We start from the raw sequence: 26,334 nt of genomic DNA on the forward strand, positions 1-26,334 counted from the left end.
CAGAGCCATATCTCTCCCCCAGAGCAGCTTCTCTCCCCCAGAGCAGCTTCTCTCCCCCAGAGCCATATCTCTCCCCCAGAGCCATATCTCTACCCCAGAGTCATATCTCTCCCCCAGAGCCATATCTCTCCCCCAGAGCCATATCTCTCCCCCAGAGCAGTATCTCTCCCCCAGAGCCATATCTCTACCCCAGAGCCATATCTCTAACCCAGAGCAGTTTCTCACCCCCAGAGCAGATCTCTCCTCCCAGAGCAGTTTCTCTACCCCAGAGCCATATCTCTAACCCAGAGCAGTTTCTCTACCCCAGAGCCATATCTCTAACCCAGAGCAGTTTCTCACCCCCAGAGCAGATCTCTCCTCCCAGAGCAGCTTCTCTACCCCAGAGCCATATCTCTAACCCAGAGCAGTTTCTCACCCCCAGAGCAGATCTCTCCTCCCAGAGCAGTTTCTCTACCCCAGAGCAGTTTCTCTACCCCAGAGCAGTTTCTCTACCTCAGAGCAGTTACCCCAGAGCAGTTTCTCTACCTCAGCGCTATAGAGATAAGGAGCTTGGCAAACTGTCCTCCATATCTGCTCCAAACACTCCATCGCTAGAACATTCTACTGACTAAACACACACACACACGAAACCAAGCACTCACACATGCAAAGCGCGCGCACACACACACACACACACACACACACACACACACTCACACACACACACACAATCCTGGCGCAGCTCTTTAAAGTTGGGCTGATGTTTTTTCATCCTGATTCATAAAGGTCCCCTCCCTGAACACATCATTTACCCACCATCACTTACCCACCAGCCTAATATGGGTAAGATACATGTCAGAACACAACTCAATCTAGCTGTGTTGTTTTCATCCATGACAACAGCAAACATTCAGCCTCCTCTCCTGCAACATCAAAACACACTTTTGACCACTTAGACACACACACACACACACACTCACACACATACACTCACACACACGTTGGCAATGTTACTCACCACTCTGGGTTTGGCACTCTGTGGGGCTGGTGTGGTCAGCTCCTCACTGCTCTTCCTCTGCAGTCTGGGTTCTCTGGCACCACTGGGAGTAGCAGGGCTGGAGTTGGACCCGTCTGGTACAGGCACCGTTCCTCTAGACCCAGACTCAGAACCAGACGGCTCGCTCTCGCCCCCTGGAGCATTCAGGGCCAGAATATACCGCTTGGTCACATCTTCCAGGGAGGGGGCCTCCTCACTGGTGGGCTTACCCAGGATGGAGGGTTCACAGGCAGGTAGAAGGGAAGGCGGATCCCCTTGGGCTCGCTGGGGCTGTGGAGGTGGGAAGATGGGGATGAAGGTGGCAGGTTCGCTGGCGTGGCGGACGTGCTTGGACCTAGTTTTGGGTTTGGGGGGGACCAGAGGCAATGGGGGGGTGAGATCAGTCTGGTCTTGATCCTGGTCCTCTGGACCTGGTTCCAAGTGGTCTGGCTCCTCTGATGCTGATTGGGTGACCCAGTTGGGGCGTTTCCTGTTGGTCCGCCGGCCCATTCCGGGAGACACAAGCTCCGCTAATTTGAGGTCAGAGTTCAATATCTCCCCTCCTCCCACTCTGTCTGTGTCATCACTATGGAGACAGGAGTGCACCTCCCTTTCTGATTGGGAGCGGAATTTCCTGACTTCATTGTTGCCATGACGACTAAGTAATGGGTGTCCACATTCATCTCCGAGCTCCCACAGCTCATCTCTCTGCTCACTCAGGATTGGCTCACTGCTGGAGGGCGGGATCTGACCAGGCTGATCCAGCTCACTGACTGGTTCTTTAGGGTGATAGTGACTTTTGAACCCTGGTTCATCAAGCAGGGGGCCGTCACCTCGGCGACTGGGGTCAGAGAAGGACTTCTTCTTCGTGGCTTTTCCGTTGTTCTTGTCATCCGTCATCAGTCTGTCCATCGCTCCTGGCTCCGCAACAATGTTCCGGATCACATTGCTGTAGTCGTCACGGAGACCACCATCACTGCACAGCGATAGGTCGCTAGCCACGCTGCCCGTGCATTCTGATAGATCAGCTGCAGAGGACGACTCTGGGACACTTCCTCCTCCGACTCCTCCTGTCCCCTTGGAGGAGAGAGAGAGAGACCCCAGCAGGTTACTATCCACAGAGAAGCTGTTATTCCCTTCTTCTGACACAGAGTGGCGCCGGTGAGGCATGGGGTCGCTTAGCGAACGGTAAACATCCCCGTTCCCGTTGGACTCCCCGGTGCTGCCGTTGCTGGAGTCAGAGCCCGCGTTCCCGGTTGAGGAGAACTTACGGCGGCGGCGTATAGCACTCGGAGTGGGAGGAGCCTCAAGTCCTGGGACTGAGGCACTCTGGGATACATTGGCCCTCCTGCTAGTACTGTTGTTGTTATTGACGCCGCTCATCTCTGTTACTACAGCAATGCTCTCACTCTCAACCCCAAGGGCAGGAACAGAGACAGGGTTCTCTCGTTTCTCTCTCGCTCCTCTGTTTAACCCTGATCCCTCTCGCATTCCCTCGTTTAACCCTGATCCTTCTCGCATTCCCTCGTGTAACCCTGATCCCTCTCGCATTCCCTCGCTTAACCCTGAACCCTCTCGCATTCCCTCGCTTAACCCTGATCCCTCTCGCATTCCCTCGTGTAACCCTGATCCCTCTCGCATTCCCTCGCTTAACCCTGAACCCTCTCGCATTCCCTCGCTTAACCCTGATCCCTCTCGCATTCCCTCGTTTAACCCTGATCCCTCTCGCATTCCCTCATGTAACCCTGGCCATTCCTCCTCATGCAGAGCAGACTGCTTCCAGATGGTCAGGGGTTGACCCAGCACATCTCTGGCCAACGATGATCCTAAACTTGACCTGACAAATAACCTCTCAGGGTCACCCAGTCCAGCCTCTGGTTCTGTGACTATGCCCTCATCAGTGAGGCTCGACTCATGACCCGATAGCTCATCAACAGATCGGTCATAAAAAACGTTCTCCTCAGAATCTCCCTTCTGTTGGAACTTCTCTCTTTCTCTGTTTTCACACTCCCTCCTCTCTTTTTCCCCTGAAACAGCAACCTCAGCTTCTCTAGCTCTCCTCTCATCTTTTAATTCACCTCCCTCACCCTCTTTTATCTCCTGCTCCTCCACTTCTTTTCTTTTGAAATCCTCGTCTTCAGTGCCATCTGTTGCTAGCACATCATCATCATCATCATTGTCAACATCCTCGAGAGCGCTCATCTGGCAGATATCTCTGATTACCTGTCTGGCCTCCTGGACATACCGGTCCTGCAACGGAGTGGGCATCACATCCTCATACCCATAACCCCCTGCTCTGCAGTCTCCTCCATCACTCTCCACCTCTCTGTCAGGCACCGCCCCCTTCCCTCCATCCCTCTCTTCGTCTTGATCCAGACATTGCTCAGAAGAGCTTCTTTTAGCCGAGGAGCTGGCTGGATGTTGTCTCCCTACTGGTTTATCGGAGTTAGTGAAGGATTTGGCACGTCTGAGAGTCGCAGTGAGGTCCTTTAATGAAGGGCGGAGTCCTGGGTAGAGGCCTCTTGACCCCATCCTGTACACCGTAGATGACCCCTCAGTAACCCCTGACCTGTCCGTCTTTCGAACTCTGAGATCTGATAGGTCACTTTTCAGGAAGCTAAGGAGAGACATAGTTTCTGAGGCTATGTCCGGGTTTGACATTGACATCCTGTTCTTGTCCTTATCACCGACAACGCCACCACTTAGCAACCGACGGAACACTGTAGTCTCCTCCCTAGCAACCCCTCCAGTGTCCCCTGTGGCTGGGGATGGGGGATTGACAGGGGGAAGAATGTGGGGTTGGCCTCTAACAGGGGCGGGGTAAAAGGTATCCCCGTGTCCAAAGCTGGGGGAGCGGTACATGGTGAAGTTACCGTGGTAGGTCTTACTGAGCATGGAAGAGGAAGCACCAACCACACTGCCTGGGGTAGTAACATTACAGTTCACCCTTCTGTTAGCATAGCTAGCTTGGTCCTCTTCTTTCAGCATCTCGGTGCTACAGTATCTACTGCTGCTCTGCGAGCCACCGGGACTCGAAATAAATGACGAAATGTTTACCTTTGACACCCGCGACACCCCTGAGAGGGGTGTGGTCATGCGAGATGTCCCCGCCCCAACTGATGTGTATTTGCGTCTGTAGCTCCCCTGAGCTCCCATCTGGTTAGGAGTGGAATTGCGTCCCCACTGTGCTGCACAGGTGCTAGAGGCTTTGGGTTCTCTGAGCCGGTTCCGGGAGCTCCCAGTCTGTTCTGCGGTGATGTTCTGTTGGTGTCTCTCAAGGTGTTCCATCATACCCGTCTGCTCGTCGTCACTGTCGTCTGACTCGCCATCGTCTCGCCCCGTAGCTACGGCAACCTCGTTGTTCTTCTTTTTTCTCAGTGAGCGGCGTCTCACGGTGTCTCTGCTGGGTCCTAGTGAAGCAGGGCTGTCCTCCTCACTGCCTGAAGACCTGCCGAGGACCTTACCACCCCACCAGCCATTCTTACCGCGGGAGAGGTAACCTCCACTGACACCTAACGATTGAGGGCTCCTTCCTCCTGCTCGGTGGTGGTAGTCCTCTTCTTCGTCTCCTGAGCTGAACCTCCAGCGGGCTGTGATGGCTGCCCTGGCTGAGGTTCTATCGGAGGAGGGGGCCACCGGTCTGGAGGAGCTATGTGAGAAATGCAAACTGTCCCTGGGCTGCCCGGCCCCCTGGCTTTGCCTCTGCTCTCCAGAGGGGCGGACACGGGAGGAGGAGAGGCCCCTGGAGTTGCTCCGAGGTGGGGGGGCAGGTGCAGCGGTGAGGACAGAGGGTGGAGGGTCAGAGTTCAGACTAGAAGTCCAGGTCTCAGGCCCCTCTCCTCCACTGCTGGGGCTGTGGGCTCTGTGTGTGTTTGATGGCTGCGCCACCCTAAGAAACCTACCACTTCTACTAATACTAGCGCTGGCTGGCTCAATCTCTGCGTCGTCTGAGTAGTGCTGGTCAGCGTGAAAGGCTGAGTCCATGCCCTGGTGTCTCCTCTCTCTGCCCAGGGAGGCAGCCCTGCTGAGGTGTCTGTCTGACAGTGAGAGGCTAGTGGCTTCAGGGGTTGGGCTGTTGGGAGACTGCCTGTCGGTTATGTCTGCTAAAGAGTTGTCTTTAGAGCTGGTGGAGGGCTGGCGCTGGTTAGAACACTTTAAATCCTCTGCATCAAAAAGCTCTCTGATCTTGGTGACACTGGGCCAGTAGGTTAGGTCAACGTGAACAGGAGGATCTCCATGGTGACTTGGGAAGTAGCTCCTGTGTGACTTGCAGGCAGGCGCCCCACTGACAAAAACGTAATCCTCAGTGTTGTTATAAGAGACAGACGGATCAATGTGGGAATAATCTATTTTACCAGTCCCAACGCTGCCTTGAGGAGATTTGCGAGTATACATCCATTTCTGATTTCTCTCCGAATCCGATCCAGAGACCGAGTCTGTGCCCGAATAAAACTTATGTTCGTAAACTTTAGTGTCATTCGGAGACACTGTTAAAACCGTGTCAGTAACTTGTAAATATCCACTGTCCTCATGGAATGATTTCCGTGATGGAGACCCTTCTCCCCTGTTGCTTTTAACCCTGGGTAAAGTTGTGCTTTTTCCGGCAACGTTACTGCCAGGGCTCGGAGCTCCATGCGTTCGAGACGAATTAGTGCTACTGAACTTCTCTGTGAGTTGGCGAATAGAGGGAGAAATGGAGGAGAGAGGAGTGGAAGAGCATTTCTTTAGCTCTGCGGTTGGGAGGCTGGCAGCGGAGATTTTGGAAACTTTCCTTGACACACTAACATTACGCATAGCCGAGGGCTGCACTTTCTCGGCCGCTGCTGTAGATGGAGGGGGAAGGGCGCTGCTACTACCCTCCAAATTCGTTGTTTTGTTTAGTTGTTCTTCACAGCAACTTTTGTTCGCGCTACAACCTAACTTTTTGAAAGAGACACTGCGATACACCTTCTCCTTTTCTGCCATTGTGCACGTCTTTATTTTGCTCGTTTTAACCCCCGTTCAACCTGGTACAATAGGCGAGTTTTAACCACAACTTGCAGGCAAGGGTTTCTCTCTACTCCACTGAAAAGAGGGCTACGGGTTTACACTAAAATGAGAGTGAATTGTGGAGTAAACAAAGTGAAAGAAATAGATAACTATTCTGCATTCTGACCTTACAATATGTCCTCTCGAATCGCATCCAAGCACGACGAAAAAGGGCAAAAGTTTGTCCAAACGTTTCTCCCTTCAACTATGCAGGGTTTTTTTTTTCTCCATAGATTCCCCCATATTCCCGAATCTTTCCCATCACTTTATCCACGCGGATTGCCCTAAACTCACAATTCAATATAATCCCGAACTGTTGCTATGTTCCTTATTTTTGTTGACATAATTGAGTGATTTGTGTTTTTGAATGCAAATGCCTGAGAATGAGAGAACAGTCGTGGGCGGGACTAGTCGGGGTATAAGGGCTGTCATAGCCCCTCGGGAATAGGCAGAAAAAACCCATTTCCTTTTAGATGGGGATAAACAGATATTGCGGGCAGAGAGGGATAATTATAGCTCAGGACCGTGTAAACCGTCGGAGCGCTGAGAAAATGTACTTGAAACTAAATTAAACTAGAATAACATTTGGTAACAGTGTTTCCACTGTCAGTGTATTTAATTAAGTGATTATTAAGTGCTGACTCGCGCGGGGTCGTGAGTGTCGTGTTTGCGAATTGTGTCAACGTTTATAAAGCATTTTCTCTCGTGCACAAGGGTTTATGGTTTTTCCCATGACTTGTCTGGTAAAGTAGCTCTTTGTTCGAGCAGGGCTATTATACCGTCCTCTGGGCGATGGAATGTTGACCGCAGCGCCATCTTACGGTCGATGTATAAAAGTTCATCATCCTTTTTGCTCTTAGTGTCGAGCCTATGACCTGCCTCTCCCAAAAACCTACTCCCACTGTTTTTGTAGATGAGGGGCAGAGCAGGAACATAACATTTCTAATGAATATATGAACTGTATACCAGAATAAAACTCATTTGGTTGATAGATGTAATCTTTATTGACAACAGCAAGTTTATTACAGTGTCAACAGGCTTGTTAAATTGGAGAGGCCATCTACAAAGCAGAGGCAGGAAACAGCTCAACTAATAAATACATGTACTAACAGAAGTGAAGAAATAAAAACTAATTTTGTAACAAAAATATAATTCACGTTCTCTTTATGTTATAAAAATAAGACTTCACTGTAAAAAAAAAAAAAAAAGAATACACTGACTCAAATATATCTGCTCCAAGAAGAGCATCTGACATCTACCTTGGTTCCTATTAGACCCATACAGACATGTGCCCCACACATAAAACGTATCACTTCATTAAGGGCCTTAAGCTAAGGAAGAGGTTAAACAAACACAACACACACAATCACATTCCAGACAGACTTAGGAACAAAAACATCAGCTGTCACTCACATTTGACCAAAACAAGCCAATAATTTGTGGTATTGAGTAATCCAATCTTCTGCAGCTGATACACATGGGAAAAACAGCGGATCTGTCAGTCCTGTGATATTCTCTTGGAGACTTGTGTATTTACAAGGCCATGGTTTGAAAAAAAATAAACAGAAAAACAAAACACATTAAGCAACATTTAACTAAAATAAAACTAGACCTCATCCTGTAGTGGCAAAACTATTGAGCAGTGAATTAGACCACAAAGCATCAGTATCCATCTACATGCCAGGGACGCGTTTTGTCATGCATACAAGTGCTTATTTCAAGACATTTAAAATGTTTGTCTCAGACATTCTCACCTTTAAAATATGTCTAAATACCTATTAGATAGGAAAGGTACAGTACACACAAGAAACAAGGTCACCACAGTCGAAACACACAGTCCTTTCAAAAGGATAATTCAACCCCAGAATATATATATATATATATATATATTTTTAAATGAAACTCTGGCCAATTTGGTGAAAGTATGTGTTCTATCGGTAGGTCAAATAAAACATTTCCTAGTGATTTAACTTGGAAGTGGTCAGTCGGTGAAATCAGGAAATCTTGTAGGAACGCGTCATAGCTAGATGGTTCTCATCACGTTTCATAAAAGCTTTTAAAAACAATTCCCTGCACTCCAGATCACCAAATCGGCCAATAGATGGGCATACTTGTCTAGAGCTCATCCACTCATTTACATATATAACGGGTGGGTCTAATCCTGAGTGCTGATTGGTTAAAACCGCATTCCAGCCGGTGTCTATTCCGCAAATTACCACCGGCTAAATCTATGACGTTAAATGCCGATTTACTCTGTTCCATCTCACTGCGCAATCCACTGTCTCATCCACCCAGCCAGGAAATGTATAAACTTCATCTCCACTATAAAAAAGCATTTAGACATTCTCACATTTTTTTGGGACTAACATTTAGTATTCAACAGCCGAGATTTGTATAAACCTTGCTGTCTCGATCTCCGACATTTGCAACATTGTTTCAATAATTCCCCCATAGCCAGTGTCTCGGGCCTAACAACACCCGTGTCAATATATCCTCCAAAGACCGGCTTTTCGGGCAAATATCATGACAAAGTAAACATTTCACTTAGATATGCTCAATCTAAAACACTGTACCAATTTATTCAACTCAGTTTTGTCCTTCAAGTACCATCTTGCAATGCATACTGTGTGCCTGTGGGGAAACGTGGATCATTGTTGAAACCATGGATCATTGTTGCCATAAGGTATTCTGTACTCACTCTGGGAAGAGAGGAACTGCAAACTGAACAGTGAGATATACTCCTAAATTGATAGTAGATTGTTTAGGTGATTTTACAGCCAACTAGCTACTTTACATGCTGATATTGACTTTGCTATTGTTGTGTGTAGCCACGTTTGCTCGCAAGCCCAGAAAGAGAGCATTGCATGTGTTGTAGTTGACTTGAGCTGCAAAAGTTTCCACATCGATTTTCAAATAGCTAAAAATTAAATATTTGTTCAAAAAAATAAATATATATATATACACACTGCTCAAAAAAATAAAGGGAACACTTAAACAACACAATGTAACTCCAAGTCAATCACACTTCTGTGAAATCAAACTGTCCACTTAGGAAGCAACACCGATTGACAATACATTTCACATGCTGTTGTGCAAATGGAATAGACAACAGGTGGAAATTATAGGCAATTAGCAAGACACCCCCAATAAAGGAGTGGTTCTGCAGGTGGTGACCACAGACCACTTCTCAGTTCCTTTGCTTCCTGGCTGATGTTTTGGTCAGAGTGCAGCTCATCCAGGATGGCACATCAATGCGAGATGTGGCAAGAAGGTTTGCTGTGTCTGTCAGCGTAGTGTCCAGAGCATGGAGGCACTACCAGGAGACAGGCCAGTACATCAGGAGACGTGGAGGAGGCCTTAGGAGGGCAACAACCCAGCAGCAGGACCGCTACCTCCACCTTTGTGCAAGGAGGAACAGGAGGAGCACTGCCAGAGCCCTGCAAAATGATCTCCAGCAGGCCACAAATGTGCATGTGTCTGCTTAAACAGTCAGAAACAGACTCCATGAGGGTGGTATGAATCAAATCAAATCACATTTATTTATATAGCCCTTCGTACATCAGCTGATATCTCAAAGTGCTGTACAGAAACCCAGGCTAAAACCCCAAACAGCAAGCAATGCAGGTGTAGAAGCACGGTGGCTAGGAAAAACTCCCTAGAAAGGCCAAAACCTAGGAAGAAACCTAGAGAGGAACCAGGCTATGTGGGGTGGCCAGTCCTCTTCTGGCTGTGCCGGGTGGAGATTATAACAGAACATGGCCAAGATGTTCAAATGTTCATAAATGACCAGCATGGTCGAATAATAATAAGGCAGAACATGAGGGCCTGACGTCCACAGGTGGGGGTTGTGCTTACAGCCCAACACCATGCAGGACGTTTGGCATTTGCCAGAGAACACCAAGATTGGCAAATTCGCAACTGTGCTCTTCATAGATGAAAGCAGGTTCACACTGAGCACATGTGACAAAGTCTGGAGACGCCATGGAGAACTTTCTGCTGCCTGCAACATCCTCCAGCATCACCGGTTTGGCGGTGGGTCAGTCATGGTGTGGGGTGGCATTTCTTTGGTGGGCCGCACAGCCCTCCATGTGCTCGTCAGAGGTAGCCTGACTGCCATTAGGTACCGAGATGAGATCCTCAGACCCCTTGTGAGACCATATGCTGGTGTGGTTGGCCCTGGGTTCCTCCTACTGCAAGACAATGCTAGACCTCATGCGGCTGGAGTGTGTCAGCAGTTCCTGCAGGAGGAAGGCATTGATGCTATGGACTGGCCCACCCGTGCTATGGACTGGCCCGGCATGCTCATCGGGAGCACGCCCAGGTGTTGTAGGAAGGTCATACAGGCACGTGGAGGCCACACACACTACTGAGCCTCATTTTGACTTGTTTTAAGGACATTACATCAAAATTGGATCAGCCTGTAGTGTGGTTTTCCACTTTAATTTTGAGTGTGACTCCAAATCCAGACCTCCGTGGGTTGATCAATTTGATTTCCATTGATAATTTTTGTGTGATTTTGTTGTCAGCACATTCAACTATGTAAAGAAAAAAGTATTTAATAAGAATATTTCATTCATTCAGATCTAGGATGTGTTATTTTAGTGTTCCCTTTATTTCTTTGAGCAGTGTATAATGTTTTCTTATATTAGTGTTATACACTGTTAATTATAGGAATTTGTGGTTTGGGGTGGATTATTCCTTTAAGGCCATGGGACATGTAGGTAACACACGCCACCTAGTGGCTCATATAGTAAACAGACATACAGGATGCATTACATAATACTATGGCAACCAAACACAGTGTTGTGGCTGACTACTTCATGCATTTTAGCAAACACACTGGCTTGTTCCCATGCCGGCAGAGCAGAAGTCAATGAGGGTTCTGGATGGGTTCTAAGTACCCGAAACCCATGTATCTAGGTGTAATACAACTGTGGACTATGGATGTATCTCACACACACACACACACACACACACACACACACACACCTTAGTTATTTTGTTTCAAAGTGAGTTTACCATTGAATGAGTTTCGAGTTAAACATGGATTCTAAATAATCAAGGGTTCTTGGTTAGGTTTTTCACTTTCTCACATCTTGGTTCCCGGTCTCTGAGAGTGGTGATCTTGGTGACCAGTATTCTGGTGCTCCTGCGGAACCGCGGCTGTGTGAAATAGAACAGTATAGGATCTAGAACGCTGTTCATGCTGGCGAACGGCCTGGTGCACTTGTAGATCACCGAGAACAGGTTCCGTGTCGCACACGGAGCATCTGGTAAGGTTCGTACCAACAGGTACATGGTTTTAGTAAGGTGGAATGGCAGGAAGCTCACAGCGAACACCGTCACCACAATGATTATCATCTTCACCGCCTTGTCCCGTTTCTCCATTGAGGCGGCCATGTTAACACCCTGATAGGACGGCGGGCGGCAGAGGAGGTGACCCATGCGACAGTAGCACGCCACGATGCCCATAAAAGGCAACAGGAAGCCCAGGCAGGTCAGAGCCATCCCATAGGGGTAGTAGTCAGCCGAGTGCTCCGGTGGACTCAGGTCGTAACAGACGGTGCGGTTGCGTTGTGTTCCTGTGGAGGCGTAGTGGAACGTGGGGGCACAGAGGACGGCGACCACCAGCCACACTCCCCCACAGACCACCCATGCCAGCCTGCGACCCCCCTGCTTGTGCCAGCCGGCCATAGGGTGGCAGATGCCCACGTAGCGCTGGAGGCTGATACAGGTCAGGAACAGGATACTGCCATGCAGGTTACTGTGGAAACAATAAATAATATCTCTGATGTTATAATGACAGGGTTCTCTCTCTACAATACACCTAAAGCTCTCTCCGCAGAAAGGTAACATGCAGTGTATGACTTGTTATTACTTGTAGAACTGTAAGTATGAGTTTTTCAAGTAATCTATAGAACTATGATATGAATAGGTCAGTTAATGAGTAGCTCTACTACCTGTAGAACTGAAAGCGGACCAGTTTGCAGGCCAGCTCTCCAAAGGGCCAGTAGTCATGACTGGCGTAGTTGTAGATGAGCAGAGGTAGTGACATCACATACAGGAAGTCAGCCGTGGCCAGGTTGAGCATGTAGACGTTGCTCCGGGTCAGGTTGGGTCGTGACCTCCAGATCTTCAGGATGACCACTCCATTCAGAGGCAGACCAATCAGGAAGACCACACTGTAGATGGCAGGAAGTAGGAAGCGCTTAAAATCCTCCTTATAGGTGCAGTCTGACCCTGAGACATTGTTGTCGCCCAAGGCGATGAGGTTGTCCTCCGAGTGGGGTTCTGTGTATGGTCCAGAGGAGGAACCTTCTGCTGTGAATGTTCCATTTAGGAACGGTTCCATAGAGAACACTTGTAGAGAGGATATTGACATGGCAACAGCTTCACATTCTGAAACAGGGAAGAGAGGAGTGTGTTAATTGCATCAAAGTTGACAACCCTGCAGTGCTGCGCAATTAACCAATTATTTATTTTGTGGTTGTTAAATAACTAATTGACTGACATCGGTACAATTACTTGAATTCCTTGTAGTTTTTTTTTGTGAGCCCAACGCAACTAATTCACAATATAAATCAAGTCAGGAACTATGTGGAATGCAGGGCTGAAGGGAGTTGTAGTTTTCAACCTAGTTCAGTGCAGAAACATGATCATTAACTACAATGACCATCATCCATTGTGCCCGTTCTTTTAGGCTCAGACAGAGATGCATACACTTTTACGCTATGTTAGGTTAGATACACAGCGTGCTGCCAGCTCTTAGCACTGGCGTCATGAACCCCAAAAATCTGAGGGGGCACAAAGTACATGAGGATGGCTAGGGGAGGTGCTCTGTAGGGGGGCTTGGCCCCCCGTCCGCAAATTGGACCATTTAGGATTTTTCCAAACACCTGAAACACCTTTTTCCTGCAATCTAGAGCCATAAGCATTATGCTTCATTCTATGTCAAAAATATACTTATTTTTCTTTCTTTTTAAAAGAAACTAAACATGTTTCTCTGCATTTCTGATGGGGAAAAAGGAGTGGCTAATAAATCTGACTGCACAGCTGACTGGCTGACTGACTGGCTGACTGGCTGGCTGACTGGCTGGCTGGCTGGCTGACTGGCTGGCTGCAAGTTGAGGAATAATGTGACTAAACTCAACAAAAAGAGGAAGAAACTGTATTCTGAAGCCAAGATCAATGATATAAAGAAAGAACAAATGAAATCAGATGGCTTATTCATCACAAAACCATTTGATGTTGCCAATTACTTTAATGATTACTTCATTGGCAAAGTGGGCAAACTTAGGCAGGAAATGCCAACAAAGAACAGTAAGTCATGGTATTAAAGGTATAAAAAATAACAAATAATGAAAGAAAAGCATTACAAGTTTGAATTTTGTGAAGTTACTGTGGGAGAGGTGGGACAAGTATTTTGATCAGTAATGACAAACCTCCTGGCATTGACAAGTTAGATGGAAAGATACGGAGGATGCTAGCTGTCTCTATAGCCACTCCTATCTGTCATATATTTAATCTTAGCCTAGAGGAAAGTCTTTGTCCTCAGGCCTGGAGGGAAGCCAAAGTCATTCCACTACCAAAGCGTGGTAAAGCTGCCTTTACTGGTTCTAACAGCAGACCTATCAGCTGCCAGCTCTTAGCAAACCGTTGGGGAAAAAATGGTGTTTGACCAAATACAATGCTATTTCTCTGTAAACAAATTAACAACAGACTTTCAGCATGCTTATAGAGAAGGGCACACAACTGCACTGACACAAATGACTGGTGATTGGTTGAAAGATATTGATAATAAGAAGATTGTGGGAGCTGTACTGTTAGATTTCAGTGCAGCCTTTGATATTATTGACCATAACCTGTTGTTGAGAAAACTTGTGTTATGGCTTTTGGTACAAATCATTCCCTAAATTGTAGACCTCAGCTGAATCTGGTAATGAATGGTGTGGCAGTTGAATAAATTGAAGGGACTAAATTAGTTAATGTTAATTTAGACTGAACTGTCATGGTCGAAACACATAGATTCAATGGCTGTGAAGATGGGGAGAGAGAGGTCTGTCTGTAATTAAGAGATGGGGAGAGGTCTGTCTGTAATATAGAGATGAGGAGAGGTCTGTCTGTAATAAAGAGATGGGGAGAGAGAGGTCTGTCTGTAATAAAGAGATGGGGAGAGAGAGGTCTGTCTGTAATTAAGAGATGGGGAGAGAGAGGTCTGTCTGTAATTAAGAGATGGGGAGAGAGAGGTCTGTCTGTAATTAAGAGATGGGGAGAGAGAGGTCTGTCTGTAATTAAGAGATGGGGAGAGAGAGGTCTGTCTGTAATTAAGAGATGGGGAGAGAGAGGTCTGTCTGTAATTAAGAGATGGGGAGAGAGAGGTCTGTCTGTAATTAAGAGATGGGGAGAGAGGTATGTCTGTAATTAAGAGATGGGGAGAGAGAGGTCTGTCTGTAATTAAGAGATGGGGAGAGAGAGGTCTGTCTAATTAAGAGATGGGGAGAGAGAGGTCTGTCTGTAATTAAGAGATGGGGAGAGAGAGGTCTGTCTGTAATAAAGAGATGGGGAGAGAGAGGTCTGTCTGTAATTAAGAGATGGGGAGAGAGAGGTCTGCCTGTAATAAAGAGATGGGGAGAGAGAGGTCTGTCTGTAATTAAGAGATGGGGAGAGAGAGGTCTGTCTGTAATTAAGAGATGGGGAGAGAGAGGTCTGTCTGTAATAAAGAGATGGGGAGAGAGAGGTCTGTCTGTAATTAAGAGATGCTCTGCATTTTTGACACCACACTCCGCAAAGCAAGTCCTGCAGGCTCTAGTTTTATCTTATCTTGATTATTGTCCAGTCGTGTGGTCCAGTGCTGCAAGGAAAGACCTAGTTAAGCTGCAGTTGGCCCAGAACAGAGCGACACGTCTTGTCCTTCATTGTAATCAGAGGGCTGATGTAAATACTATACATGCCAGTCTCTCTTGGCTCAGAGTTAACTAAGGAAAGACTGACTGCATCACTTCTTGTTTTTATAAGAAACATTAATATGCTGGAAAATCCAGTACAGTGTTTAGCAGTGGGAATGCCTGTCTGTCAGCCCCCCACTACCCACTCTTGGATTGTACAGTCGTGGCCAAAAGTTTTGGCCACGACCAAAAACATATCCACTGCATTTCAACCCTGCCACAAAAGGACCAGCTGACATCATGTCCGTGATTCTCTCGAGTGTTGACGAGGACAAGGCTGGAGATCACTCTGTCATGCTGACTGAGATCGAATAACAGACTGGAAGCTTCAAAAGGAGGGTGGTGTTTGGAATCATTGTTCTTCCTCTGTCAACCATGGTTACCTGCAAGGAAACACGTGCCGTCATCATTGCTTTGCACAAAAAGGGCTTCACAGGCAAGGATTTTGCTGCCAGTAAGAATGCACCTAAATCAACCATTTATCAGATCATCAAGAACTTCAAGGAGAGCGGTTCAATTGCTGTGAAGAAGGCTTCAGGGCGCCCAAGAAAGTCCAAGTGCAAGGACCGTCTCCTAAAGTTGATTCAGCTGCGGGATCTGGGCACCACCAGTACAGAGCTTGCTCAGGAATGGCAGCAGGCAGGTGTGAGTGCATCTACACGCACAGTGAGGCAAAGACTTTTGGAGGATGGCCTGGTGTCAAGAAAGGCAGCAAAGAAGCCACTTCTCTCCAGGAAAAACATCAGGGACAGACTGATATTCTGAAAAAGGTACAGGGATTGGCCTGCTGAGGACTGGGGTAAAGTCATTTTCTCTGATGAATCCCCTTTCCGATTGCTTGGTGCTTCCGGAAAAAAGCTTGTCCGGAGAAGACAAGGTGAGCACTACCATCAGTCCTGTGTCATGCCAACAGTAAAGCATCCTGAGACCATTCATGTGTGGGGTTTCTTCTCAGCCAAGGGAGTGGGCCCACTCACAATTTTTCCTAAGAACACAGCCATGAATAAAGAATTGTACCAACACATCATCCGAGAGCAACTTCTCCCACCATCCAGGAACAGTTTGGTGACGAACAATGCCTTTTCCAGCATGGTGGAGTACCTTGCCATAAGGCAAAAGTGATAACTAAGTGGCTCGGGGAACAAAACTTTGATATTTTGGGTCCATGGCCAGGAAACTCACCAGACCTTAATCCCATTGAGAACTTGTGGTCAATCCTCAAGAGGCGGGTGGACAAACAAAAACCCACAAATTCTGACAAACTCCAAGCATTGATTTGGCAAGAATGGGCTGCCATCAGTCAGGATGTGGATCAGAAGTTAATTGACAGCATGCCCGGGGGGATTGCAGAGGTCTTGAAAAATAAGGGTCAACAATGCAAATATTGACTCTTTACATCAACTTCATGTAATTGTCAATAAAATCCTTTGACACTTATGAAATGCTTGTAATTATACTTCAGTATTCCATAGTAACATCTGACAAAAATATCTAAAGACACTGAAGCAGCAAACTTTGTGAAAATTAATATTAGTGTCATTCTCAAACGTTTTGGCCACGACTTTATGTCTGTGGTTTCAAGATCTCTCTCTTATCCTAGCCCCTTCACTAGAGGTCGACCGATTATGATTTTTCAACGCCGATACCAATTATTGGAGGACCAAAAAAAGCTGATACCGATTAAATCGGCCAATTTTTGGGGGGATTTATTTGTAATAATGACAATTACAACAATACTGAATTAACACTTACTTTAACTTAATATAATACATAAATAAAAAATCAATTTAGCCTCAAATAAATAATTAAACATGTTCAATTTGGTTTAAATAATGCAAAAACAAAGTGTTAGAGAAGTAAAAGTGAAATATGTGCCATGTAAAAAAGCTAACGTTTAAGTTCCTTGCTCAGAACATGAGACTTCAATATTCCACGGTAAGAGGGTTTAGGTTGTAGTTAATATAGTATTTATAGGACTATTTCTCTCTATACCATTTGTATTTCATATACCTTTGACAATACTTTAGTATTGCCAGTGTAACAGTATAGCTTCCGTCCCTCTCCTCGCTCCTACCTGGGCTCAAACCAGGAACACATCGACAACAGCCACCCTCGAAGCAGCGTTACCCTTGCAGATCAAGGGGAACAACTACTCCAAGTCTCAGAGCGAGTGATGTTTGAAACGTTATTAGCGCGCACCCCACTAACTAGCTAGCCATTTCACATCAGTTACACCAGCCTAATCTCGGGAGTTGATCGGCTTGAAGTCATAAACAGCGCAATGCTTGAAGCAGAGCGAAAAGCTGCTGGCAAAACGCACAAAAGTGCTGTTTGAATGAATGTTTACGAGCCTGCTGCTGCCTACCACCGCTCAGTCAGACTGCTCTATCAAATCATAGACTTAATTATAATATAATAACACACAGAAATACAAGCCTTTGGTCATTAATATGGTTGAATAGTGATTATGATTGATTGTTTTTTATAAGATAAGTTTAATGCTAGCTAGCAACTTACCTTGGCTTCTTACTGCATTTGCGTAATAGGCAGGCTCCTCGTGGAGTGCAATGAGAGGCAGGTGGTTAGAGCGTTGGACTAACGTTAGTTAACTGTAAAGTTGCAAGATTGAATCCCAGAGCTGACAAGGTAAAAATCTGTAGTTCTGCCCCTGAACAAGGCAGTTACACACTGTTCCTAGGCCGTCATTGAAAATAAGAATGTGTTCTTAACTGACATGCCTAGTTAAATAAAATGTGTAAAAAAACTAATATATATTTTAATCGGCGTCCAAAAATACAGATTTCCGATTGTTATGAAAACTTGAAATCGGCCCTAATTAATCAGCCATTCCGATTAATCGGTCGACCTCTACCTCTACCCTTCACCATCAACATCTCTTATCCTAGTCCCTTCACCATCAACATCTCTCTTATCCTAGCCCCTTCACCATCAACGTCTTATCCTAGCCCCTTCACCATCAACATCTCTTATCCTAGTCCCTTCACCATCAACATCTCTTATCCTAGCCCCTTCACCATCAATGTCTTATCCTAGCCCCTTCACCATCAATGTCTTATCCTAGTCCCTTCACCATCAACATCTCTTATCCTAGCCCCTTCACCATCAATGTCTTATCCTAGCCCCTTCACCATCAATGTCTTATCCTAGTCCCTTCACCATCAACATCTCTTATCCTAGCCCCTTCACCATCAATGTCTTATCCTAGCCCCTTCACCATCAATGTCTTATCCTAGTCCCTTCACCATCAACATCTCTTATCCTAGCCCCTTCACCATCAACATCTCTTATCCTAGCCCCTTCACCATCAACATCAATGTCTTATCCTAGCCCCTTCACCATCAACATCTCTTATCCTAGCCCCTTCACCATCAACATCTCTTATCCTAGCCCCTTCACCATCAATGTCTTATCCTAGCCCCTTCACCATCAATGTCTTATCCTAGCCCCTTCACCATCAATGTCTTATCCTAGCCCCTTCACCATCAACATCTCTTATCCTAGCCCCTTCACCATCAACATCTCTTATCCTAGCCCCTTCACCATCAATGTCTTATCCTAGCCCCTTCACCATCAACATCTCTTATCCTAGTCCCTTCACCATCAATGTCTTATCCTAGCCCCTTCACCATCAACATCTCTTATCCTAGCCCCTTCACCATCAACATCTCTCTTATCCTAGCCCCTTCACCATCAACATCTCTTATCCTAGCCCCTTCACCATCAACATCTCTCTTATCCTAGCCCCTTCACCATCAACATCAATGTCTTATCCTAGCCCCTTCACCATCAACATCAATGTCTTATCCTAGCCCCTTCACCATCAACATCAATGTCTTATCCTAGCCCCTTCACCATCAACATCTCTTATCCTAGCCCCTTCACCATCAACATCTCTTATCCTAGCCCCTTCACCATCAACATCTCTCTTATCCTAGCCCCTTCACCATCAACATCTCTTATCCTAGCCCCTTCACCATCAATGTCTTATCCTAGCCCCTTCACCATCAACATCTCTTATCCTAGTCCCTTCACCATCAACATCTCTCTTATCCTAGCCCCTTCACCATCAACATCTCTCTTATCCTAGCCCCTTCACCATCAACATCTCTTATCCTAGCCCCTTCACCATCAACATCTCTCTTATCCTAGCCCCTTCACCATCAACATCTCTCTTATCCTAGCCCCTTCACCATCAACATCTCTCTTATCCTAGCCCCTTCACCATCAACATCTCTCTTATCCTAGCCCCTTCACCATCAACATCTCTCTTATCCTAGCCCCTTCACCATCAACATCTCTCTTATCCTAGCCCCTTCACCATCAACATCTCTCTTATCCTAGCCCCTTCACCATCAACATCTCTTATCCTAGCCCCTTCACCATCAACATCTCTCTTATCCTAGCCCCTTCACCATCAACATCTCTCTTATCCTAGCCCCTTCACCATCAACATCTCTCTTATCCTAGCCCCTTCACCATCAACATCTCTCTTATCCTAGCCCCTTCACCATCAACATCTCTCTTATCCTAGCCCCTTCACCATCAACATCTCTCTTATCCTAGCCCCTTCACCATCAACATCTCTTATCCTAGCCCCTTCACCATCAACATCTCTCTTATCCTAGCCCCTTCACCATCAACATCTCTCTTATCCTAGCCCCTTCACCATAAACATCAATCTCTTAACCTCTTCACCATCAATGTCTTATCCTAGCCCCTTTGCCATCAACATCAATATCTTATCCTAGCCCCTTTGCCATCAATATCTTATCCTAGCCCCTTTGCCATCAACATCAATATCTTATCCTAGCCCCTTTGCCATCAATATCTTATCCTAGCCCCTTCACCATCAACATCAATCTCTTAAACATCAATATCTTATCCTAGCCCCTTTGCCATCAACATCAATATCTTATCCTAGCCCCTTTGCCATCAATATCTTATCCTAGCCCCTTCACGTCAATCTCTTAACCTCTTAACCATCAACGTCATCATTATCACCCACATCTCTCTCTCAGTCCAAACCACAAGTGGGCAAGTGTTAGATTGCTAGAGCTGACTTCCAAAGCCAATCTCAGACAAACATACTAGGCTTCTATTGTCTGAACAGTGACGCATGGTTTCACAACATTTCATACCAGGAATGACAAGTGAGGGGGATGAAAGGGAGTGCCAATATTCCACATCACAGTGTGTGTGTGTGATTGCTGAAGTACCAGTTTCCTGGCAGCTGATTTAACCCCCCCCCCCCCCCCCCCCATCTCTCACTTTCTCTAGTACGCTGTGAATGTGTGTGATGGCTGAAGTACTCCCTCTCTGTGAATGTGTGTGATGGCTGAAGTACTCCCTCTCTGTGTCCTCACCAGCCCCCTGAAGTGCTGCCATGGCCCTGTGGGCAAAGTGTTTGCCCAGCGCCTCTCATGTTATTGGAAAACATCTCGGAGGAGTGTGTGCATTTCCAATAAAAAGCTCCAGAGAGCCCACCTAGTGTGTTGGTGTGTCTAATCCAGAGAATGCTCAGGAAGCATAGACAGGTGCAAACTCACACACTGCCGAAGCTGTCAGACACACTTCACGTGTGGAGATCACACACCCAGGCACACGCAGTAACCACACACACTTATTTATGAACTGCACGAGCAGGTGACCAAAACCAGACACATCAGATATATCAACAAGATAACATTAAGCCTCATCTTCCATGTGCTCTTTCTCGTGCACAGTGATTACACACACAATAATGAAATTGTCTGATTAAATCCCTGACCATGCGAGGAAGGTATCTTTTCCTCAGCCTAATCAATGACTAATGCTGCTGTCTCCTCTTCAGTCTGGGATTTTACTGGATGGATGAGGGGGCGGTCGCCCTGTCTACAGCTCTGAGACACACACACACACACACACACACACACACACCTGGTTTAATCAATTTGCATCATCAATCAATCTGGACAGACGTCGTAACCTTAGAAACAAACCCCATCAATCAATCTCAGGACAGACGAGGTATAACTCTAAAATAGACATACAGGAAAAAGTGGAAGTTACCAGGGTTTATTTCTAACCCAAATCGGACCCTCACCTAACCCATCGGGGGACACCAACACTTCAAGATAACAAGTTGTGTCCAGATTTCTGTGTGCTACTGTGGGTCAATATTACAACAAACAACACCTACCATTACAGATTACTGTCATCAGAGCTGGCTTCTCCCCCTGGGATGATACAGTTAGGGGGAACAGCTAGGGGGGAAAACAGCTAGGGGGGGAGGGGGACAGCTAGGGGTGGAACAGCTAGGGGGGGGAACAGCTAGGGGGGAAACAGCTAGGGGGGAAACAGCTAGGGGGGAAACAGCTAGGGGGGAAACAGCTAGGGGGGAAACAGCTAGGGGGGAAACAGCTAGGGGGGAAACAGCTAGGGGGGAAACAGCTAGGGGGGAAACAGCTAGGGGGGAAACAGCTAGGGGGGAAACAGCTAGGGGGGAAACAGCTAGGGGGGAAACAGCTAGGGGGGAAACAGCTAGGGGGGGAAACAGCTAGGGGGGGAAACAGCTAGGGGGGGAAACAGCTAGGGGGGGAAACAGCTAGGGGGGGAAACAGCTAGGGGGGGAAACAGCTAGGGGGGGAAACAGCTAGGGGGGGAAACAGCTAGGGGGGGAAACAGCTAGGGGGGGAAACAGCTAGGGGGGGAAACAGCTAGGGGGGGAAACAGCTAGGGGGGGAAACAGCTAGGGGGGGAAACAGCTAGGGGGGGAAACAGCTAGGGGGGAGGGGGATAGCTAGGGGGGGACAGCTAGGGGGGAAACAGCTAGGGGGGGAAACAGCTAGGGGGGGAAACAGCTAGGGGGGGAAACAGCTAGGGGGGGAAACAGCTAGGGGGGGAAACAGCTGGGGGGGGAAACAGCTGGGGGGGGACAGCTAGGGGGGGGGGACAGCTAGGGGGGGGGACAGCTAGGGGGGGGGGACAGCTAGGGGGGGGGGACAGCTAGGGGGGGGGCAGCTAGGGGGGGGGCAGCTAGGGGGGGGGCAGCTAGGGGGGGGAACAGCTAGGGGGGGGAACAGCTAGGGGGGGGAACAGCTAGGGGGGGAACAGCTAGGGGGGGAACAGCTAGGGGGGGAACAGCTGGGGGCGGGACAGCTAGGGGGGGAACCAACACTAGGGGGAACCAACACTAGGGGGGAACCAACACTAGGGGGGATCCAATACTAGGGGGGACATGGAGTGACTGGAAAGAGGCTAAAAAGCTGATCTGATGCACAGAAGCAGCAGTCTGCGCTGCTAAGCGTCCTGACACCGGTCTGCTCTGCTAAGCGTCCTGACACCGGTCTGCGCTGCTAAGCGTCCTGACACCGGTCTGCTCTGCTAAGCGTCCTGACACCGGTCTGCGCTGCTAAGCGTCCTGACACCGGTCTGCGCTGCTAAGCGTCCTGACACCGGTCTGCTCTGCTAAGCGTCCTGACACCGGTCTGCTCTGCTAAGCGTCCTGACACCGGTCTGCTCTGCTAAGCGTCCTGACACCGGTCTGCTCTGCTAAGCGTCCTGACACCGGTCTGCTCTGCTAAGAGTCCTGACACCGGTCTGCTCTGCTAAGCGTCCTGACACCGGTCTGCGCTGCTAAGCGTCCTGACACCGGTCTGCGCTGCTAAGCGTCCTGACACCGGTCTGCTCTGCTAAGCGTCCTGACACCGGTCTGCTCTGCTAAGCGCCCTGACACCGGTCTGCTCTGCTAAGCGTCCTGACACCGGTCTGCTCTGCTAAGCGTCCTGACACCGGTCTGCTCTGCTAAGCGCCCTGACACCGGTCTGCTCTGCTAAGCGCCCTGACACCGGTCTGCTCTGCTAAGCGCCCTGACACCGGTCTGCTCTGCTAAGCGCCCTGACACCGGTCTGCTCTGCTAAGCGCCCTGACACCGGTCTGCTCTGCTAAGCGTCCTGACACCGGTCTGCGCTGCTAAGTGCAACATCAAGCTATCTGATGTCATAGCTAGTAGACCAGCTTATTCAGCAGGTAGCTCAATACCAATTCTTCAAACTACTTATTCGTTAAGTACTGTAGCTCAATATCAATTCTACAAACTACTTATTTTTAGTCTCCAAACCCCTACAGTCTTACAGCTCCTGACTTTCAGTTACACCCAAAAGGAGATCCTACAGGGGTGTTTCGGCACTTCTGCTCTGAAGAGCCTCTCTAGTGCATCGTCAAGGGGTTTGTACAGACACCTCTGTCACCGAGGCAGAAGTTGTCATGGTTTCGCAAGGCGAGGAGGAAGTGAATGTGCAGCTGGTGAAAGGACCGTTATTAAAACTACAGAGACATGCAGGACAGTTAACTCTGACCAATAAAGGAAAGTGAAAGGGGGATACCTTGTCAGTTGTCCAGCAGAATGCCTTCAACTGAAATGTGCCTTCCCTCTGAATCAGAGAGGTGAGGGGGGGCTGCCTTAAATCGACATCCACGTCTTTGGCACCCGGGGGACAGTGGGTTAACTGCCCGGGGGACAGTGGGTTAACTGCCCGGGGGACAGTGGGTTAACTGCCCGGGGGACAGTGGGTTAACTGCCCGGGGGACAGTGGGTTAACTGCCTTGCTCAGGAAACCATGTTAATGGATGGTATTGTTATTCCTCACCAGGTCTCAAAGCACTTTAATATGAAGGGGGGGAACTCCTCAAATCCACCATCTGTAGCAACGGCACCAACCTGTATAGTCCATCCATGCCTGACTGAACGTTACCCCCCCCCCCCCATCAGACCAGGAGAGAGAAGCAGTTAACATAGAATACACACTGCTTCTCAATCTCCCTCCATCCTCTATGTCAACTATGTCTGTGCCAGTGGAGACAGAGAAAGCACCCACAGGACCCTGACTAATGTCCGGTGTGGTCCCACCCAACAGGACTTTTACTGGAAACACAGCTGTGGTCACTATACACATATGATGTTTTCCATCACAAAAGATACACACACAGGTGTACACAGACAGACACACACAGGTGTACACAGACAGACACACACAGGTGTACACAGACAGACACACACAGGTGTACACAGACAGACAGACACTATTCTGCTGTGAGGTGTTAAAGAGAACGCCGTCATAGCACCAGCTGTATATCACTCATCGGCCATGTGTTTTTATAAATAATTAGCAGGTTTTCCCCTAGGAGTTTATTCAGCAGCGGAGGAAGAGTTAGCAGGAGTCCATGATAAATGTCACTGCTAAATGCATATAGGGGAAATGGGAAACAATGAGTAGCCTAAACATGTCTGGGAAGGAAGGTAGAGCTAGAGCTATGGAAAGCTGTAAAACTGAGTGGGTACTGTACTCCATATGCATAACATAGTGCTTGCCGTTTCTAATAAAAATATTATTGAATCTCAAACAACGTGTGTGTGTGTGTACTTGAGGAAAGAGTAACTCAAAGGGTTGGCTTTATCAACACACTGCTCTAAAGTGCACCACCAAAAGAAGACTTCCTGTTTTTCCAAATGACAGCAACAGGACTACAAATTCCCAACCATTCATCATGACACAGTGAAGGTTATTGAATAGCAATATTAGGACACCTGGTGTTGTTGACACGTGAAGACCGGTTAAAATTGCTATACGTTTTAAAGGGGGGAATCTGCAGATCAAACAATAACATAGAAGTTACCATGCCACTGTTTGGGTAAACAACTGAGGGATAGGACTGGACAAATGTATCCACTCTGAAATTCACAAAGTTATGGATGAAAGGACTGACCAACAATGAAACAAGATTCTAGTTTTAAATCGTGTTATGGGGCGATACAGTATTGGTTTACATTACTTTATTTACAAACAATGGAGTAAAATAAGTATAAGCTCACTAGGCATTTATCAATTATATTATTCAACAATTAATGGGTATATTTCATGATCATTTTTTAAATTCGATCTCAACACCCCCCCCCCCTTTAAGGTAATTAACTCATGCCTAAAAAAAATTGACTCGAAGATTTTATCATATTTAATTCGTTTGCCAACATGATTTACATTATATGGAAACATGTTTCAGACTACTATGGTATAATGACTATACAATGTGCCAATTAAGTTATTTAAAGTCGTCTGCATTTGAAATTGTAACTCTTACCTCTGCAGCTGCGACAAAAAATATCGACTTTCTCTGTAGCTGTCAACAAGTGGGAGATCCAACCCTGCGGAGGTGCCTCAATCTACCTCGTGTTTGACCAGGCAGTCGCCTAGTAGCCCAAACAAAGAAGTACTTTCATGAAAAAAAAAGTAGTAAGCCAATCAATAGAGATCCTTCATAAAGTCCGACTGATTTTCATGTTTTCCGCAGCACAAAAGAGCATGATATTAATGGCATTTGGCGGATTCGAGTATGATGAGCCGCGCGGCACCGGTCTATCAGGCCCGTGACTTGAACTGGCTAAACCACGGAGGGAGGAGCACCGTCTCAACTCAAACAGTAATCTTCGCCGCTCGGTCATGCTGTCAACAAGGCAGCATTGTGCATCGTCCAGAAACATACATCTCTTTTCCTTAAAATATATACGTTTGAATTTTCGAACTACTTTTCATTGGGAAGGCAGATAAAGAGTGTTTGTCAAAAGCAATCACTTTTGCATGTGGAAACAGAATCCAACTCATTACTCCGTGCTAATGACGTTACATGTGTCTTGAACAAGGAACCTTGCTCACACCCAGTAGGCAGCCCAGTGGGGTAGTGGAGGGTATACGCCATATACCCTCTTATTTTTCAGTGGGCATTGCTTATACTCACTTCTTAATCCCCACCGACACGTTTAGAAAATAATTACCTTCACGTTTCTATGGTGGGAGTTTTGTCTATAGGCTACTTTGAAGCAAGGTAAAACATGCCTGATAATATAAAATAAAACGTCCAGGTTTCAAACCGTTAAGAAACAGGACAAATATAGTGATGCTAATGACACCACTAACAGTCTTCTGGTAGATGGAAAGGCTTTCCCAAAAACCTTCTCTATTAAACGTTAACTAGCTACAAAGTAGCCTACCTGTCAAAATGATATTACGATTATTTGCATCAATCCAGTGGCCAATTATTTTGCGAACTCCATCTCATGTGCTGCAGAACCACCGATAATCAAACAGTAGCGCCACGTGCCTGCACAGGTCAATTAAAGGGTAACCATTCTCAAAAATCAACATTTTATTAGATTTCTAAAGTGGTCTCCTGGTGTGGTTTAAGCATTGTTATGGACTTAGAACATATAATTGTTTTGTTTAGCTGTTTAAAAAAAAAGTGTGACTTTGAGAACGAAAAACAGAAAAAAAATTGTGAAACATCTGAAACTGG

At 47.0% G+C, this 26,334-nt stretch overlaps 2 protein-coding genes across 2 annotated transcripts in view; both read right to left on the reverse strand.

The window, feature by feature from the left end:
- Positions 1–6,697, reverse strand: part of LOC110503196 (rho guanine nucleotide exchange factor 17) — a 111,320-nt gene extending 104,623 nt beyond the window's left edge. The window contains exon 1 of the mRNA XM_036961715.2: positions 998–6,697. Within this exon, the coding sequence (XP_036817610.2) occupies positions 998–5,980 (4,983 nt within the window). The 5' untranslated portion in view covers positions 5,981–6,697. The remainder of the gene's footprint in view (positions 1–997) is intronic.
- A 331-nt stretch (positions 6,698–7,028) lies between these two features.
- On the reverse strand, positions 7,029–26,123 carry LOC110503195 (P2Y purinoceptor 3). The gene is made up of 3 exons (XM_021581561.3): positions 25,126–26,123; positions 12,004–12,442; positions 7,029–11,807 (listed from the first exon to the last, which is right to left on the reverse strand). Exons 2-3 carry the CDS (start codon positions 12,423–12,425, stop codon positions 11,102–11,104), a joined length of 1,128 nt encoding a protein of 375 aa, XP_021437236.2. The 5' UTR covers positions 12,426–12,442; positions 25,126–26,123; the 3' UTR covers positions 7,029–11,101.
- Positions 26,124–26,334: the final 211 nt, after the last annotated feature.

Source organism: Oncorhynchus mykiss, chromosome 24 (assembly GCF_057628025.1).
Source record: "Oncorhynchus mykiss isolate SJ-2025 chromosome 24, ASM5762802v1, whole genome shotgun sequence".
NCBI classification, from domain to species: Eukaryota; Metazoa; Chordata; class Actinopteri; order Salmoniformes; family Salmonidae; genus Oncorhynchus; species Oncorhynchus mykiss.

Coding starts and splice junctions, on each gene's coding strand:
- LOC110503195 (XM_021581561.3), bottom strand. CDS start 12,425: ATGTCAATATCCTCTCTACAAGTGTTCTCTATGGAACCGTTCCTAAAT. Junction 11,808..12,003: donor GTCCGCTTTCAGTTCTACAG/GTAGTAGAGCTA, acceptor TTGTTTCCACAG/TAACCTGCATGGCAGTATCC.